General features: G+C 39.8%; 1 protein-coding gene across 1 annotated transcript in view; it reads left to right on the top strand.

Moving 5' to 3' along the window:
- The window catches only part of LOC140492069 (doublesex- and mab-3-related transcription factor 1-like), a 135,785-nt gene that overhangs the window by 73,224 nt on the left and 42,170 nt on the right, over nucleotides 1-20,391 (top strand). The window contains exons 3-4 of the mRNA XM_072590750.1: nucleotides 8,756-9,042; nucleotides 11,543-11,563. Coding sequence (XP_072446851.1) covers nucleotides 8,756-9,042; nucleotides 11,543-11,563 — 308 coding nt within the window. The remainder of the gene's footprint in view (nucleotides 1-8,755; nucleotides 9,043-11,542; nucleotides 11,564-20,391) is intronic.

Genomic DNA, 20,391 nt, shown 5'->3' with positions numbered 1-20,391 from the left:
TCATGGGGCTGAGAATCTTAACGTTAAGGTCTATGCAATGTATATTATCTATGGAGTTTAAGAAAACGTTCAGAGTAGCACGTCAAAGTTGGTTAAAAAATCAAGGACAGTTGAATAGGATGGTCAGTGTCCGCTTGGATAAAAGTTTGCCCTAAAGACAGGATATCGCGGGTTATAGTAAACTGTTATTTATTAGACAAGAGATTGGCAGGCAGTGGTTTTCCCCAAAGGCTAGTGCCAGGAGCACTGCAATTTTTTTGATGTACATAAAAGGCTTAGAAAATGAAATACACGGTGAAATCTTGCAAACTCCAGGGAGTGGGAGGCAAGGGTGATATTGTGGTTACTATAAGGACACTTAATTGAACGGGAGGAAGAATGTCAACTTATTGATGGAGAACTGTAAGTTGAGTGTTAAATTTGTTTCACATCGAAGATGGATCATATTTCTTGAAGGCAAGCAGTGGGAACATTTTTTTGAAATACATCAGTGTATTGCATATGCTCAGTAAAGCATCACTTTACAGGTGAAATTGTACCTTTGGAATTGAAAATGAGAACCACATGCGTTTAGATTCACGTTGCTAAAATGTGTCATGGAGCAATCAAGTCGTCCACCTACTGGATTTGGACTGAGTGGGAGCTTTTTTTTCTCAAATGTATCCTCCATAATGAAAACAAGGGAAGAATTGATGCATTGAAATTATGGTTGTGGCTGTGAAGGTGGAAACTGAGCATGCCTGACCAAGGATGTGAGGACGCAGCCCTACAAAGGCACACGGAGGACTGATGGAGGAAATGGTACTACATAGGGAAGCATGATTATGCGGAAACCATAGGGAATGTCAGTGGTGAAGTATGGAGAGTTGAAGATAACAAGATCAGGTCAAAGATTTGAGGGAGATTCAAGGATGATGGATTGGAGGTTGAAGATAATGGTAAGAAGGGAAGCTCTAAAATGATTTGATTTTTGATTTTGATTTTATTGTCACGTGTACTGAAGTACTATAGTGACAAGTGTATAATGTCACCACACAAGGTGCCATTTAGGTACAGAATCTTAAGAACAAGATAGAAAGAAACAGCAGAGAAGAAAGTTGAACATTGAAGCTTTTCACTGTGCCTCGGTACACATGACAATAAGTTCAATTCAATTCAATTGCAGTAATTATAATAAAGCGTGAAACTAACAAAATAAGGTTAAAAGTTACACATTGCACACCTTAGTTTAAAGTAGAAAATAAAGAAATAAAACTGCTAGTTCAAAATAAAAGTTCAAGATTAGATGGGATTGAGGTTGACAAAGAGGATTTTTTAAAACAATTTTGGAAGATCTGAAAATAGATGAGACCCCTGGGCTGGATGGGATTTATCCTCGAATTCTCTGGGAAGCCAGGGAAGAGATTGCAGAGCCTTTGGCTTCGATCTTTATGTCATCGTTGGCAACAGGAGTAGTGCCAGAAGACTGGAGGATAGTGAATGTTGTTCCCTTCTTTAAGAAGGGGAGTTGGGACAACCCTGGTAATTATAGGCCAGTGAACCTTACTTCGGTTGTGGGTAATGCGTTGGAAAAGAGAGAGAATTTATAATTATATGGAAAATAATAATTTGATTGGGGATAGTCAACACATTTTTGTGAAGGGTAGGTCAGCCTCACTAACCTTATTGAGTTCTTTGAGAAGGTGACAAAACAGGTGGATGAAGGTAAAGCAGTTGATGTGGTGTATATGGACTTCAGTAAGGCATTTGATAAGGTTCCACACGGTAGACTATTGCACAAAATACGGAGTTTCAGGATTGAAGGGATTTAGCGGTTTGGATCAGAAATTGGCTTGCTGAAAGAAGACAGAGAGTGGTGGTTGATGGGAAATGTTCATCCTGGAGCTCAGTTACCAGTGGTGTGCCGCAAGGATCTGTTTTGGGGCCACTGCTGTTTGTCATTTTTATAAATGATCTGGATGTGGGCGTAGAAGAATGGGTTAGTAAATTTATGGATGACAGTAAGATAAGCAGAGTCGCAGACAGTTCTGAAGGATGTTGTGGGTTACGGAGGGACATAGGTAAGATGCAGAGCTGGGCTGAGAAGCAGCAAATGGAGTTTAATGTGGAAAAGTGTGAGGTAGTTCACTTCGGAAGAAGTGGCAGGAATGCAGAATATTGGGCTAATAGTAAAATTCTTGGCAGTGTAGATGAACAGAGAGATCTCGGTGTCCAGGTGCATAAATCCCTGAAAGTTGCCACTCAGGTTGATAGGGTTGTTAAGAAGGCATATGATATGATCTGATTTGGAGATGCCGGTGTTGTACTGGGGTGTACAAAGTTAAAAATCACACAACACTAGGTTATAGTCCAACAGGTTTAATTGGAAGCACACTAGCTTTCGGAGCGCCACTCCTTCATCAGGTGGCTGTGGAGGACACAATCGTAAGGCACTGAATTTATAGCAAAAACTTAGTGTGATGTAACTGAAATTATACATTGAAAAATACCTTGATTGTCTATTGAGTCTTTCATCTGTTCGAATACCATGATAGTTTCACTTCTTTCATGTGCAAATCACAAAACCTTATTTTAAAAGTTATATTCTCAGGTTAACTGTAACAATTGGTGTTAGCTAGACAATATGTTGAAGGTGTTAGCCCTCTGTGTTCTCAGTCTGTGCTAAAATGTTTAGATTGATTCTAATCTAAAAAGTGAGATAACAGAGTTTTACATGAGTTCATGCAGTTTTTGAGCAAAGTACAATGTAATGCTGCAAGTACAAATTCACCCCACAAAATATATGTATATGTGTGCATGTGGGTCTTTGTGTCTGTTTTTGTGTGTGTGTGTGTGTGTGTGTGTGTGTGTGTGTCTGTCTGGATTGGGGGGTTGTGAGTGTGAGAGTAAAGGGAGATGTGTGTGTAGTGAGTGGAGAGTGTCTGAAGTCTGTGAGGGGGTGCATGTGTGAGAGAGTGTGTGTGTGTGTGTGTGTCTGGGGTGTGGGGTTGTGAGTGTCTGTGAGAGAGAGTGTATATGTGTGTGCATGAGTGTAGAGTGGTCTAAGTCTCTGAGAAGATGCCTGTGTGAGTGTGGGAGTGTGTGTGTCTGTAAGGGTGTGTGTGAGTGTCTGTATATGTGTGTCCGTGTGTATGTGTACATTGGGGAAACTGAGCAAAGGCTATGGCAATGGATGAATGAGCACTGCACAGCAATCAACAGGCAGGAGTGTTTCCTCCCAATTGGGGAATATTTCAGTGGTCCAGGACATTCGACCTTGGACCTTCAGGTGACCATCCTCCAAGGCGAACTTCGGGACAGGCAGCAGCGAAAAGTGGCCAAGCAGAGGCTGATAGCTAAGTTCCGTACCCATAGGGAGGGCCTTAACCGGGACCTCCAGTGACCACCATTGCACTATACACATATACAGGCACTCTTACACATGCACACGCACACACGTACACAGACACACACACATACACAGAGACACACACATACACAGACACACACACACAGACACACACACACATCCTTACAAACCTACACACTCCCATACTCACACATGCATCCTCTCAGAGACTTAGACCACTCTACACTCACACACACACATATACACTCTCTCTCTCAGACACTCACAACCTCCCACCCCAGACACACACACACTCCCACACTCACACATGCACCCCCTCACAGACTTCAGACACTCTTCACTCACTATACACACATACACCCTGTCTCTCACACTCATAACCCCCCAACCCAGACACACACAGACAGACACAAAGACCCACATGCACACATATACATATATTTTGTGGTGTGAATTTGTATTTGCAGCGTTACATTGTACTTTGCTCAAAAGCTGCATGAACTCACGTAAAACTCTTGTTATCTCACTTTTTAGATTAAAATCAATCTAAACATCATGGCATAGACCGAGAACGCAGGGGGCTAACACCTTCAACATGTTGGTAAAAACAATGACTGCAGATGCTGAAAACCAAATACTGGATTAGTGGTGCTGGAAGAGCACAGCAGTTCAGGCAGCATCCAACGAGCAGCGAAATCGACGTTTCGGGCAAAAGCCCTTCTGAAGGCTTTTGCCCGAAACGTCGATTTCGCTGCTCGTTGGATGCTGCCTGAACTGCTGTGCTCTTCCATCACCACTAATCCAGTACCTTCAACATATTGTCTAGCTAACACCAATTGTTACAGTTAACTTGAGAATGCAACTTTTAAAAAAAGGTTTTGTAATTTACACATGAAAAAAGTGAAACTATTATGGTGTTCGAACAGATGAAAGACTCAACAAACAATCAAGGTATTTTTCAATGTATAATTTCAGTTACATCACACTAAGTTTTTGCTATAAATTCTGTGCCTTACAATTGTGTCCTCCACAACCACTGGAGTGACGCTCCGAAATTTTTAAATATGATATGTTGGTGTTTATTGTGAGAAGGATTGAGTTTCAGAGCCACGAGGTCATGCTTCAGCTGTTCAAGACACTGTTCTGCACTGTTCTGGAAGGATGTAGAAGCTTTGGAAACAGGAAATTTACTAGGTGTTGCCTGGTTTGGGAGGAAAATCTTATGAGGGAAAGCTGACGGAACTGAGGCTGTTTTCGTGAGAGAAGGTTGAGAGGTGACTTAATTGAGACTTATCAGATAATCAGAGGGTTAGATAGGGTGGACAGTGAGCGCCTTTTTCCTTGGATGGTGACAGCTAACACAAGGGGACATAACTTTAAGTTGAGGGGGTGATAGATTTAGGACAGATATCAGGGTGTACAAAGTTAAAAATCACACAACACCAGGTATAGTCCAACAGGTTTAATTGGAAGCACACTAGCTTTTGGAGTGCCGCTCCTTCATCAGGTGACCTGGTGTTGTGTGATTTTAACTTTGTACACCCCAGTCCAGCACCAGCATCTCCAAATCATGACAGATATCAGGATAGTTTCTTCACTCCGAGAGTAATAAGGACGTGGAATGGCCTGCCTGCAGCAGTAGTGGACTCGCCAACATTAAGGGCATTTAAATGGACATTGGACATACATATGGATAATAATAGAATGGTTTGGTTAGACGGGCATCAGATTAGTTTCACAAGTTGTCATAACGTCAAGGGCTGAAGGGCCTGTACTGCGCTGGAACGTTCTTTGTTCAATGTTCTATAATGGTCTTTCTTAAGTGGTTGGCCATGGTGGGATGGCACTTTGTGGAATCACCTTGAGACTGGAGGTCCATGCTAAGGCAGTGCCAGACCAAGAGAGTCGGCCATGCCTGGTCGAGGGTCTGCCACACTGCGCTGAAAGACAACCGCACCAGGCTGAATGTTTGCCTCTTCAGGCCAGGAGTTTGCTTCCCTGGACCAGGAGGCTGCCTTGCCGGGTCTGCGCGGAGTCTGTGGCCTGGAGAAGAAAGAAGAGAGATGAAGGAAAAGAAACACAAAAGAGAAGAAAAACAAAAGGGAACGGATGAGCTCCATTTAAAGTATCCAACTCTATTGCCATCTTGGACAATATGTCAGGGGCTAAGTAATGTGAACACAGGAAACTCTGGGATATAAAGACCATATTGTGTTCTGTATCTTTAATTGGAGACTAAATTTTGTAATGTTTTAAAACCATGAACTGTAAGGAATTGCTGTACTTCTAAAACAAGTTGCTGAGACTTTTTGTGTGGTGGTTACACTAGTGTTTTGTTCAAGCAGTGGAAATATTTGTGGGAGGCACGGACTTGCGTTTGTGTGCAAAGTGAAATTTGGCAGGCAACAAGTAGCTCATTGGTGTGTGCAGTTTTGACCAGATGTGGATGTCAGAAGGTCACCAGCTTAGTGACACTTCTCTCACCGGTGTTTGGATAGTTGAACAGCTTGTGGGTGTAAACGAAACAGTGACAAGTCTTTGGGCTGCTGGAAGGATTGTGTGTGTGATAATACCTGAAGCCTGAAGGAAGCAAATTATTTTCTCTGACCATTTGCTGTCAGCTGTTCCCTTGAACCAGTAACTAAGATACTTTAGTTATTATACCAATTGCCCTGTGCCTCCTGAGAAGAAATTATAGAATCTGGAGAAAGGAGATTAAGGAACAATGTCTGGCCAGCAAAACAAACATCTAAAAATTTTCAAAATTTTGACTAATTGGTAAGGTTTTAGTGGACACGCCAAGAAGTTGGATAATTTGAGGTAAAGAAAATTGAAGTTCCAATGTGTGTTGTCTGTTTGTCAGAACTAGCTGCAATAACCTGCAGCTGAAATCATGACAGCTATTTCAAACAGATCTGCAACGCTACTTATAAAAAATTTATTCTGTTGCTTCTATTACATCAATAAAGTTACAAATGCAACTTTACTGAGTCGTGTTGTACTTTTTTACTATGATTTTATTGATACTTCATGATTCTACATTCCATACAACTAACCCCGCAAGCATACAGTTCCGTTGGATATCTATGTAGTGTTCTGCATTTTCAAGTTTGCTCATAAATGTTATTCTGATTACACGGTGCTTGCTTAGAGAGTTCATGAATGCAGTGAAATTTCTTGATGTGTTGTGTGTGTACTAGAAACAATGAAGCTTCAAGGGTAGAATCAATTTGTTTGTTCTTGGTACCTGAAGTTATATTTGGTTTCGTAGAACATGAAGTTCTCACCAACGGAGTAGACACTCTTGTGCGGACTATTGTAGCTAGTTTGGCTGATCTGTTACCTCCTCCAGGAAGATGGTTTTGCAATGAGCAAACTGTAAAGTTACAGGAGAGGAATATCCAGGTAGTAACTTAAGTGCTTGTGCTTATTTTATGGCAAGAAATATATTTCTAGCATTCATCAGTGACCAAGAGAACTAATTAGAGGAGTATTTTCTGGGTCTACTTATTTGTGTCCTCATTGTAGTGGTGATCTTCACAAACCCTGTATGAAATGAGTGTCAAGTACGGCACATGGAAACTGGATGGCAGCATTTTTAATGGTGGTCCAGAGCATTACAGCAGCAGCACGTGTAAAGCCAGGCAAGAATGAGTGGTGCTTGACTCTCCAATAATTTTGGGTATTAACAGAAGTATCTGTAGAGATAATTAACTCATTGGTTGTAACCTTCTAAAACCTGTGAAGTCTGGAAAGACCCCAGCAAATTGTACAGCTGCAGATATAACATTCCTATTCAAGATAGGAGTGAGATATAAATTAGGAAGCTATAGGCCAGTTAGCTTGTCTTTGGAAACCTGTAATTAAGGAATGGTCTCATTGGATATTTGGAGAATCATAATATAATTAGAGTTAGCAAGGTTTTACGAAAGTGAAATTTGTTTGAACTCTGCCACGATGTAATGAGCAAGGTGAATTAAACTGTAAGCAGTAATACGTATTTGAGTTTCCAGAAGATATTTGATAATGCATCATTTAAAAGATTACTGCACAATATAAGACCTCATGATGTTGAGGAGAATATATTAGCACGGATAGAGGATTGACCAATCAATGGGAATTACAGCCAAGATAACCGGGTCATTTACAATTTAGCCAATTAACTTGTGGAGTGGCACAGGTATCAGTGCTGGGTCCTCAAATAATTATGATCTTTTACTGATGATACAAAGACTGGTAGAAAAATGCATTTTGTGGAGGACACAGATTCTGATAGACATTTTCTAAGCTCTTTAAAGACAGTGGGAGGCAGCAAGCCTGGCAAAATAGTTGTGGGATGTGTTGGGTGTGGGTAATGTCTTACTACCTTGCCATTTTACCAACAGTAGAAAGTTGTTAGATTGTTCGTTCCGCAGGAGCTCTGTGGAACCAGTTATTCAAGGGCCACTCTTGGCTTCACACCACAGTGTCTAACCTGCTGCCACACTGTCTGGCACAGCTTTATCAGTGATAATACCCCTCGGTGCTCATTCTTGTGACATATTCTTCCTGGAGTGTTGAGTTCAGCCAAGGCATTCCTAAGTCACCAGCCCTCTGAAGGCACCTCTTGGAGATAGGACTCAATTGAATGCCAGCATTCGTGGTCATTTGTTAATTGGCAGCTACCAGCAAGTGCAGCCTGAGGTTCTATCATCTTCTGAAGTTGGGACTCCTCCCACTTCCACCATGGCAGAAAGACATCTGTTTTCACAAGATTACTTGGCTTAAAGAGTCTGTAAAGGTATAATGACAAAATAAGAAAATGGGCAGTCGTTTTGCTGGATAGGTGCTAAAAGTATGTCTCCCCTTGTGGAGGAACTATAGTGCATTGTTTCAGAATGAGCTGTCACCTATTTAAGTTGAAGATGAGAAAATTCGTCTGAGGATTATGAATATTTGGTATTATTTACCCTAGAAAGCTGTATCGGTGAATATATACAAGACAGAAATTGACAAATGTTTGATCTACAAGAACATTCAGGCTCACTTGGGTAGAAGTGGAGTTGAGGCCAAGATCACATCAACCACAAAAATAACAGACTCAAAAGTCTCTATGGCCTCCTCTTCCTCTATGTTCTTAAGTTCTTAACAGCCTTAAGTAAATGTAAATTGTTGTTCCTGTAGAGAAAATAATTCTGGTGAAAGAATAACTAAGTGGATGTTGCTTAATACGCTCTTGTCCAATTATACAGAGAGATTATCTTGTTTATTTTAAATATATCAATCATTAGTCTGCTTGTATCACAAGATGTTGTTTCTGATCTTAGATATTTATTGCATGCTTTGACTTTAATTTGTTACTTTGATCTTAGCATTGGTAAAAGTGGATAATCGTAAACATGTTTGTTCTTTTTGCTTCCTGTACAGAGGGACGTTTGCATCTCCAGGATATCCCTTCCATAACCAGCAGAGGGCACCTGGAGGCCACCCCAGACCTGGTAGTGGACTCTTCCTACTACAGCAACTTTTATCAGCCATCTCTCTACCCAGCTTACTACAACAATTTATACAACTATCCCCAGTACCAGGTGGCGGTGGCAGGAGATTCACCAGCATCTGATGTAAGCTCAACACTGGGAGGGACAACAGTGAAAAACAGCCTTCGGGGCCTCTCTGCATCATTAGTGTCTGGTCAGACAGGAAACCAATGGCAGGTAGGATAGTCATTGATTCCTCAGCAACAAAATATTATAGTCAGTTTGCTAATATGTATGAATATTAGAACTAAGCTGATAATTGCAGCAATAACATAATAGTTAGAATTCTAGAATTAGAATTGGATTTTATTGTCATGTGTACTATGAAACTAATTGTGTATAAAGCAACCTGCTGATTTTTTTCTGCAGGAACTAACCCAGTTATGAGATTGGAGAAAAGGGGTGGGAGCTGATAGAACAACTGCCAGATTTTTGTTCACTCAATCGTCCTATCTATATTTGTCTGCAAACTCTTAATGTCTTTTTCACAGCATACATTCTTAACAATATGTCTACCATCTGCAAATTTAGGTATTATGCTTTCACTCTCTTCATCTAAAATCTTGATATAGATTGAAAGTTGAAGCCCTAGGCACAGACACCTGCGAGAATTCACTTGTCACTTCTTGACAATTTGTCAATGACCCATTTATATATAAGCTCTGCTTATTGTCAGCCAATCTTCTATCCATGATAATATACTATCTCCTAACTATGAGCTTTTTTCATAAACAGCTTTGATGTAGCACCTTATCAAATACCATTTGGAAATCTAAGTATAGTATATCTACAGGCTCCTTTTATTCACAGCACATGTCATTCCTCATAATAACACAAGTAAATCGGTTAAACATGATTGCCCTTTGATGAAACTGTGCTGACTCTTCCCAATCACCTTGAGGTTTTGAAATGTACAGCTGTAATATCTTTAATGATTAATTCTGACACTTACATGACAGATGTCAAAATAACAGGCTTATAATTTCCTGTTTTCTGCCCCCACCCCCCCCCCCCCTTCCAGAATCAACAGATTACATTTGCTCCTTTCCATTCTGATGGAACCTTTCGAGAACCTAGGGACTTTTGGAAAATTACCAGAGGGCATTTACTATCTTGCAACCTCTTTTAAGACCATAAGATGAAGTTCATCAGGACATAAAGACTGTCAGCCCACAGCACTTCATGTTCATTATTGTAAACCAGTAACTCCTTGTCCTCATTCCCAAATTAAAAATCACATAATACTTGGTTATAGTCTAACAGGTTTATTTGGAAGTACAGGCTTTTGGAATGCTGCTCCTTCATCAGGTTGGTAGTCTAGTAAGTGACATTCGGTACCTGATGAAGGAGCAGGACTCCGAAAGCTGTTGAGTTTCTCCAGGATCTTTTTAAAAATTATTCTGCGTATTCTGAAATATCCCATTAAATTTTGCGACCGCATCCCTATAGGTCGCTTGCCTAGTATGTCAGTTCACATCACCTAACTCAGCTTTTTTGCTCACAAAGTTGCCCTTAGTTTAAAATACTTGTTTTAGAAACCTCTCCTTCCTCTCAATCTGGATGCAAAATTCTACCATATTGTGCTCGCGGCTACTTAGGGGTGCTTTTACTCCAAGGTTATTAATTAATCCTGCCATCCCACAATACCAGTCTAATATAAATTGTTCTCTGGTTGGTTCTAGAATATATTGCTCTAAGAATCTACCTCAGAAGCCTTCTACAACTTCCTTATCCAGACTACTTTGTCAGACTTCGTTATTCAGTTAAAGAGGTTGTAGACCCCTCCCAGTAGTGACTTCCCTCCCCTACTATTCCTCACCTCCACCCAAACCAAAGGATGGGAGGTGCGGCCAAGAGGCATGTTCACTTTTTAAAAATTTTAATGGCTCTTGGATACTCGCTTTTAGCAAATCTTTCCAGACTAAGAAGACCAGCAGCTTAAAGCAGGAAAGGAGATGCTTAATGTCCTTGCAACAAGGCTTGTGGACCAGAAGCAGAGGAATACAGAATTCCACCCGCCAAGCTACCTTATTCCTGCTATTTGTCTCAAACACTTAGCCACGTGCTTCTTCTTGCTGTCAGTCCACTCCCCTCTGCCATCTGATCCTTTTCAGGGATTGAACATTCCCTTCTCCTTCAAAACTCAGACTTCCCATTAGAGTGTCAGTTCCTTTCCTGTAGCCCCAACAGTATATTCTCTGCCTTAAAGGGAACCAAGTTTGTCATTCAGGCTGGCTTTGGTGTGAAACCTATTGAAAAATAACAGATGCATGCTATGGAGTTAAAACTTTGATCAGAAGTCTTTCCAACCCAACTTAAGTTAGTCATCGCTGTCAGTATAGGTCCATTGCATTTGAGCAACCAGCCAATTATGATACAGCTTTTTTATTTTATTATGAATATTTAATTTTAAGTTCCTGTATGCTGGTTAGCAGTTCAACGTGGACCTGTGCAGGCCAGCTGTGTCCTCACAACCTGTTTGGATAGATTGATTAATCAGTACTTAAAAACTCAAACAGTTTGATAATTTGACACCTTTTAACTGTTCAGTTATTTACTTTTGACTTACAGATCCAGATTAGTTTGTTACAAATAGATTATGTTCATTAGATTTTGAAGCACATTATATATCTGAGACAAATAGTATAATTTAAATTATGTATGTTTTAATTTTCAGAGAAATGAAAGTGATGAGAAGGTAAGCTATCTTTGTTTTACAATTTATTAATTTTTGCATGGTAATTTCTTCTCCTTCCACTTGTTCAAAATCCTTTTGGACCTAAATACCTTGTTTCATTCAAATAATTTAGTTCATTGACTTAGTTTACGTTTCTCCTCATTTTGAGCATATTTAAACCTTGTCTTTCTAGCCAGCTCCATGTGCACAGCATTTCCTTGTAGCTGAGATGTACAATGTATGACTTCCAACATTATAGGTCATACCTGTGTTAATGCTGCACTGACAGGTCATATAAATATTACGAAGATCAGGAGGCCCTGTATATGTTACAGACAGAATTTCTGGCTAATCCCTACACAATCAGGAGGATCATAGAGAAGGTTTAGGTATCCATATAAAATACATTATCCTATACATCCAGTACTATATGTCATAATATTCATTTCTTCATGAGTTTCAAGAAAGAAATTGAATCAAAATGAGTGGCTGATGGAACTGGCTAGTAATTTGATTTCTAGGCATTAAAGAATGTCAGAAACTATCCTGCTGATTAAAGCAAATACTACAGATGCTGGAGATCTGAAATAAAAGCACAAAGTGCTGTAGAAACTCAGCATGGCAGGCTGCATCTGCAGAGGGAGAAACGGAGTTAACATTTCAAGTTGACTGTGACTCTTCTTTGGAACACTACTGCTGATAATAGCCATGTTAGCCTGAAAAAATACACAAGCACTCACTTCCTTGTAATTCTACACCTTGTTTAGTTTCATAGAACAGTCAGTTTTCAAAAGGAAGAGCACACTCTGGGGAAACTGTAAGTAAAATAATATAATCAAAATGTTTAAGCTTTGTCAAATTGTACAGGTTATTATAGAGAAGAATTACTGGGCTGAGACAATTGCTGAAAAGCAAACTTCTGTTCAGTACTCAAGGAATAAAGACATGATTGTGTTGATAGGCCACTGAAGAAGTCTAACCTAAACAAAGGAACAAGTGTGAAACTCTTCAAAATTGTACCTGATGTACCTGGATTTGCAGCTGTTGAGTAAGTTCTAATTACATTTATCTTAACTATGGTAACTTACAGTATAATACAGAAAAGACCAAAAAAAATAGAAATGTAACATAAAAACAGCAAACTCATATGGTAAAATTTCATAATACATTTACTTTGTGTTCTTTAGAACTTTTGCAAATTTACTTTTCATCTCAGTGTATTATATAATGAATTAACAGTTTGTTTGCCATTATTTTTTGTGTTCACAGATAAGCCTCAATCAACTAGTTCCAGTCCATCCATTATGGAAAATGAATATTTTGGAGAACACTGTGGACATACCAGAATACATTCATACTGATTTTACAGGGCTTTTGCTTGAACTACAGAGAGATCAGGCAAACCCCACAGAAGTTCTTCTCTCAGGAGTCTGCTAACGAGGAAAACTTGTTGCCTGGAAGCAACATTACATTTCCAGTTGGAGACAGTATTTCAGAGTCAGCTGTTGCATGGTTGAAAGGCTAATCTGTGCCAGCTTCTTTACATGGTTTACCGGAAGCTTCTCAGTCTTTCAGAAGGTCTGTCATTCATTGACGCAGATTCTCATGCCACCCACGGAAACTCACATTTGAGAGTTCTGGGACTTCTGATGTATACTATCGTCAGTAACCATGCAGACACTAGCTTCAAACCACATGATGTTGTACAATTGGGTTAGGTATGAATGACTGAGCTCCGTCCCATTTGCTTATTACAATGACTGTACTCATCTGTTGTTAGCACAGTTAATTTAGGGCCCTATTTATTTTTCCATTCCTTGGATAGCCTCTATTCCTGTTTCATCTTTTCAACCTTAGCTTGTGCATGGGTTGTCCCCTGCACTTTCTGTGCAGAATTAGAACTGTCTCTGGAATGTTCAGGTATGGTAACTTTATTATTGACAGCTCTGACAATCATATATTAATAATGTGGAGAAGGCTCTAGCTACACTGGAAAGTAAGTTTGTGACTATAATATAATTTGCATGTTCTCTACATAGCTGCTTGTGAAGTCCCAAATTCACTAGAGGTATTGGAGGTTAAATTGGGCTGAAAAGCTTTTTGTTTGGGCATAACATGTGTTCCTAAAGAATTGGCATGTCGAGTAGAAGTTTATGTACAGTTGAGATTGGAAAGCTGCTGCCTCCCATTCTAGAATGGGATAAAGCACACACTTACCTGCTGCAGCTTTGGCTTTCCCTGACATAGCCAATGCCAGTCCCTAAAAAAACTAACTTAAAAGACCATATATATATAATAAAATGAAAGAACTCAGCACCAGTCACTGCTACTTCACTGATGGTCCTGACCCCAGGCATACAGGATAAGCTCTTACCTTTCACAACAACCCCTCTCTATGCCAAATTTATGATGATAAGATCCAAACCCTCAGCATCTAAGGCCTATCATATCTTTATATTTGTGTTCAGGTTAAAAGTGGAAACAGTGGAATTTAATCATCATTTTTATTAGCTTGTCATTGAATCATGTCCTGTTGGCAAGTGTTCAGCCGTGGTTTGGATCGAGTGTTAAAACTGAGTGGAATTTCCATAGGAGATTGAGAGTATCTTCTTGGAAACTCAAATTCAGTGAGTTTACCAAATTTATGATTTAGAGTTCAGCAATGTGTGTGGTGTCTTATCTTGGAACTGCTGGTCAGAATATTACATTTCTTTCCTGTGCTATAACCAGGTTTTGATTTGCATTCGTGTACTGTACCCTTTCATCAATTTACCTTGAGATCTGTTGACCCTCCAAGGGGAGCCAAGATATGCTTCTTTTTAAAAAGCTGTTCACCAACCTCCTCAAAGCTGAATTTCAAAACTCCGGGGCTCTCCTGGAGGCTCTCTTGCCTCCAACGATCTTCCTACAGCTCCAAAATGTTTCTTCCCCACTTTTGCCACAAAAAAATGTAGCTCCTTTTAAAGCCACGCCAGAACATGTTTTTAATCAACGTGTTCAGAGATGCTGTTGCTGTATACATCTCTGGAGCAGGTAGGACTTGAACACAGGAGGCCAGAAATTGAGACACTATCACTATACCATAAGAACTCTAAGCTATGGCAGACCATTAACAAATTGCGGCAGCACTAAGTTAATGAGCTGCAAATAGAAAGTTTACTTTATACTGACACCTCAAACAGAATCTACCAAGCCAGCCTGGAGTTCAGAAGTGTGAGTGGGAGAAGTTATTGGTTGGGAGGCAAAAAGTCAGTATCCCAAAGTTTTACTGGTAAGTTCTGAGAAATTTGTAGTGGGATTTTGTTTTGCATTCATCAGTGTGACATGAATGCTCATTAATACCATAGCGCTTGGAATTATGCTTACGAGTGTAATCTTATTATCCAAAAACAGGATACCCTTGTGTTCACAAACCCCGCTTCATATTATATACATGAGGCGTGTATCTGGTGGAATAGATTGCTTCATCAAAGCTCCGATGAGTACAAACCTTGCTGACTTGACTCCTTCATTGCAAATGCTGAGAGTGTAAGGAGTGAACCCTAACTGAGTTGACCAGCAGATGAGAGGTTTCAATCATTTGAAGACTGCTTTCTTACAGTTGAATGGTTCCATTATAAGGGATGAAGCCTCTTCATGTTCAGCAGCTCATCAAAAGTGTCAGTCATATGCAGCAAAGATAGAAATTGCTGGAGAAACTCAACAGAAGAAGGGTCATTGGACTTGAAATGTTAAGTCTGCTTTCTGTCCACAGATGTTGCCAGATTGGTTGAGTTTTTCTAGCAGTTTCTGTTTTTGTTTCAAATTTCCAGCAATTGCAGTTCTTTGTTTTATTTCAGCAATCTGGCTTGTTGCTGTTGAATGTTTATAGTGTGAGGCGTGAAGTCTGACCAAACCACTAAGACTTCCTAAACGAGACAGTAACACTGGCCGGTGCCAGAAAACCTGACCAGTGCAGGCAAGCGGGGCACAACTCAAAAGGGCTATCTTATGGAGTTTTGCATTCACTTAGTTGTAATGGTCAGTGAGCTTATGATGTGTGAGCTGCTTAGTGCTGTAGCTCCTTTGATCTTTTTAAGTTTGAATGTTGGTACATATGTGAGAGACAGTACCACAGGTTATAAAATTAAGTGACATATGACTGTAGATGAGATATCTTATACATCTGCCACCCAACTTCCAATGTAACAATTTCTGCAGAGGCAACTCACTAACTCATGAGAATATGAAACATTGAGTAGACGGTGCAGTGCATAGAAGATCATTCATCCTCCTGTGGCATGTGAGCCAGGTTCTCTTAATGTGCTTGCCTTTTTCTCTTCGAAGCTACCTTTTACAATATGGTTCATAGAATCCCTACAGATTGGAAACAGGCCCTTCAGCCCAACAAGTCCACACCAACCCTCTGAAGAGTACCCCACCCGATATTTGTTAATGACTTTGAGAAAGAGAGAAAATATACTGTCAGGCAAGTTTGCAGATGACACTAAACCATGTGGAAAAGCAGGTTATGAGAAGAATACAAACAGTTTACAGAGAGATATTGATAGGTTAAGTAAGTGGGCAAAATGTTGGCAAATGGAGTATAATGTGAAGTTGTTCATTTTGGAAGGGAGAACAAAAGAACTATTATTTAAATGATGGGAAGCTGCAGAAAGCTGCAACACAAAGGGACTTGGGCTATTTGTGCACAAACCTTAGAAAACAGGCACACATACAGCAGGTAGTCAGGAAGGCTAATGGAATGTTGGCCCTTATTTCATGGACTGAAAATGTGTTGCTGGAAAAGCACAGCAGGTCAGGCAGCATCCAAGGAACAGGAGAATCGACGTTTTGGGCATGAGCCCGAAGAAGGACTCATGCCCGAAACGTCAATTCTCCTGTTCCTTGGATGCTGCCTGACCTGCTGTGCTTTTCCAGCAACACATTTTCAGCTCTGATCTCCAGCATCTTCAGTCCTCACTTTGTCCTCCTTATTTCATGGAGGTTGGAATATAAGAGTAGAGAAGTCTTACTGCCGCTGTACAAGATGTTGGTGAGACCACATTTGGAGTACTGTGAGCAGTTTTGGTCGCTTTAATTAAGGCAAGACATCACTTCATTGGAGGCAGCTCAGACAAACTCCGTTATGATGATGGATTATTTTATGAGCAAGGCTTAAACAGGTTGGTACTCTACTCACTGAAGTTTAGCAAAATGAAAGATGATGTCCTTGAAACATGTAGGAATTGTAAGGACCCTGACAGGCTAAATACTGAGAGGATGTTTCTGCTCACGGGAAAGTCTAGGACCAAAGGGCATCATCTCAATGAAAGAGGTGCCAATTTAAGACTGAGATGAGGAAGAATTCTGTCATTCGACCTCTTTGCCACAGAGTGCTGTGCTGGCCGACTCCTTGTTTATATTTACGACTGAGATAGATTCTTGATCAGTTGGGGAATCAAGGGTAACATGGAAAAGGCAAGAAAGTGAGCATTGTTTGGTCAGCCGTAATCCTATTGAAACCTGAAACAGACTTGAGGTGCTGAATGACTCGTGTTGCTATTTCTTATAGTCTTATGGTCTTAAGTCCACAGAGGCAGGCAGCCTATAACTGCACTCAGAAAGCAATACAAGCAATACAGAAGCTGGCAATTTATAATTCAGTGCTGTAATCAATGAGTGAGGACTCAGAAAGCAAGAAAAGAGTTATATAATGCATTAGCCCATGCAGCACAAAGATATCCCATGTAGATGTATGAGATGCATGTATGGCCTTGTGCACAAAGCAATCTGGCAGAAGCATGTACGTCACACGTGTCCCTGAGCATCAAGTAAAGTGTTGAAGGGCTTATTTTGGTCTTGATTTGGTCCCAGAGCAGGCATGATCTGTCAGTGCTATCTTTCATGGATGAAGACTCCAGGAGAATGGCATCCATGAAACATGCAGGGACATTATTGTGAAGATGCAGTGGTCAAGACAAGTGTTCAACGATCTGCAGCCACTACCTGCCCTCTCTGACTCACCACTCAGTAATTCCCTTCATTTAGTTTTTCGATGTTGAAGAGGAGAATTGGAAGTGGGTGTAAATAAAGAGAGTTGGGTCTTCAGTGAAATGCAAATGCATGGAAGTAAGGTAGTTATCACTTAATGGGAAGATTCTAAAGTTGGCACTTAATGTTTGTGGGGAAATTGGAAAAACATTACTCAGTGTCAAGAATCAGATTTTTTTTTCATTCTTACCATATTTTCTCACCTTTCTTGCACCACACCAGGCATGAGAAAATTTGGCCCTACTGTTTTGCTACTGGCAAAGTAATGAGATTTAGAGAAACTAAGTCCTTTTTTTCACTGTCTAACTTGCCAGAGATTTATAAAAGTTTTACAATTCGAAAAATAAGTAAGATCAAAACCCATATAAAATAGGTTGTAAATAGTCTAGATGAATTGACATTTGGTTTGGCAACACAAGACAGAAGCATAAATGGTTTGATTGTAGAGTTTGTCAGATGGAAGTGACATGGTGGGGATTCCAATTTGCTATAGATGTTTCGCATCGCCCTTGAATTTTTGATATGGCTCTTGGTTGTATAATCAGACTGAGTTCCTGTTCTGGTCTTATGGGAATTTTATTTGGTTATAACTGATACTTAGTATTACATCTGCAAGTATTTGTATGCCTGCAGTTTACTTTTTAAGCCTAACAAGTCTTCAAGTTGGAACATGATTATCTTTTATTTTGAATTAGTGAAGCGATTCATGTTATTGCACTTGCATCACAATTGTATAGGAGCAGTTGTAGACATACTGAATGAGATACCTCAGAGGAGAGGTACTCTCTTTGATGCTCCATGGTTCCCTCTTCACAGCAGAATTGTCCATGAGGCCCAGTTTAATAAAGTCTTCAGAAAACTCAAAACCTGCGTCCAAATAAAGAAAAAAAAGTCACAAAAAATAAGATAATGCAAAAGAGTCCTACAAACAGCAGCCGAATTAAGTTTGCATGTTTCATGTTATTTCCTTCCATTCTTAGAAATGTGTATTGTTAACCCATTCGAAACATTGATAAAACTACATTTTAATGTATGGCCATAAAAGACCAGGTCTTCTCTTCAACTTGTTCATGACTAAATTGACTTTTGTCATTTACTAAAGATACCAAAGGAAGTAACTATAAAAATTGTGGGTGCACTGGTATTAATCTTCTGAGAATCCTTAAGTTCTGGAAAGTCCTGGAGAATTGGAAAACTGGCAATGTAACACTCTTTATCAAAAAAGGAGGGGGCCAAAAAACAGGCAACAGTAGACTGGTTAATGTAACACCAATTATTGAGAAAATGTTAGTCTATTCTATTAGTAATAGTAGAGTATTTTAAAAATATATCATTCAGAATTAGCAGGGCTTAATGAAGGAGAATTCATGCCTGACAAGTTTATTACACTTTTTAAAGATAGTAACAAGCGGAATAGAGATAAAGGGAAACCAATAGATATAATATATTTGAACTTGCAAAAGACATTTGATAAGGTACTGCATGTAAGACTATTTGATATGATGAAGGCCCATTGTGTTAGGGGTAGTATATTAGCATGGATTGAGCATTGTCTCCCTAATAGAAGACAGAGTTGGGATCAAGGGGCTTTATTTCAAGATATCGACCTCTTTAACTAGTGGAGTGCCACTAGAGGGATCAATACTGTGGCCACAACTATTTACAGTATTTATGAATGACTTGGATGAAGGAAGTGAACGTACTGTTGCTAGGTTTGTGGATGACACAAAAATAGACAAGTGGTATGGATGATTTAAAAAAAAGTCTATAGAGGGATAAAGACAAATTAAATTTGGCAGACAGAACATAAAGTGGGAAAATCTGTGGTTATGTACGTTGGCAGGAAGATTAGAGGAGTGGAATATTTCTTAAAAGTCGAGAGACTCCAGAAAGCAACAACACAGCAGGATTTGGGGTCATTTTGCATGAATCACAAAAATCCAGCTTCCAGGTTCACTCGGAAGGCAAATGGAATGTTGGTCTTTATTTTATTGGTCATGAACTATGTAAATAGGGGAGGTCTTAATAGTCTATACAAAGTAATAGTCAGACCACACCTGGAATATAGTGAACAGTTTTGGTTGCTTTACCTAAAGAAAGGTAATGGAGGCGGTCCAGACAAGATTCATTTGGTTGGTCGCGGGTATTGAAGGATTATTTTATGAGGTGAGGTTGAGTATGTTGGGCCTGTAATCTTTGGGATTTAGTAGAATGAGAGATGATCTTTTTGAAACATAAGAATCGATGTTTGACTGGGTGGACATGGAGGGATTTGGTCCTCTTGTACAAGAATCCATAACCAGAGGGTATAATTTCAGAGGACTAGACTGTCCGTTTCAGAGAAAAGAGGAACTTCTTAGAGAGCAGTGAATCTGGAATTTTTTACCCTAGAGAGGTCAAAGCTGGGTTATTAAATATATTTAAGGCTGAGATAGGCAAATATTTAATCTGTAAGAGAATCAAGTATTAGGGCGTAAAGATAGGGAAGTGAAGTTGAGGGTTATCAGATCAGCCATGATCTCATGGAATGGTGGAGTGGATTTCATGACCTACTTCTGCTCCTACATCTTGTGGATTTATTTGCCATTTCAACAGCATTGACAAAATAAATACATATCTTTATAAAAAGGCATATTTTGGCTTAGAGCTGGCTTCTTGGGTCAGTTATCATTTTTCCATTTATGTGAGGGTTTGTCGAACTTGTTGATGCATTACCTGGCATCTCTGAAGGCTTCTAAGTCCTGCAGTAATACCTGACTTTCTGTTTCCAACTTGCATATAGAATCCCTACAGTTTGGAAACACGCCCTTCAGTCC

This window comes from Chiloscyllium punctatum, chromosome 2 (assembly GCF_047496795.1).
Source record: "Chiloscyllium punctatum isolate Juve2018m chromosome 2, sChiPun1.3, whole genome shotgun sequence".
NCBI lineage: Eukaryota > Metazoa > Chordata > Chondrichthyes > Orectolobiformes > Hemiscylliidae > Chiloscyllium > Chiloscyllium punctatum.
This window is presented reverse-complemented; position numbering and strand designations above follow the sequence as displayed.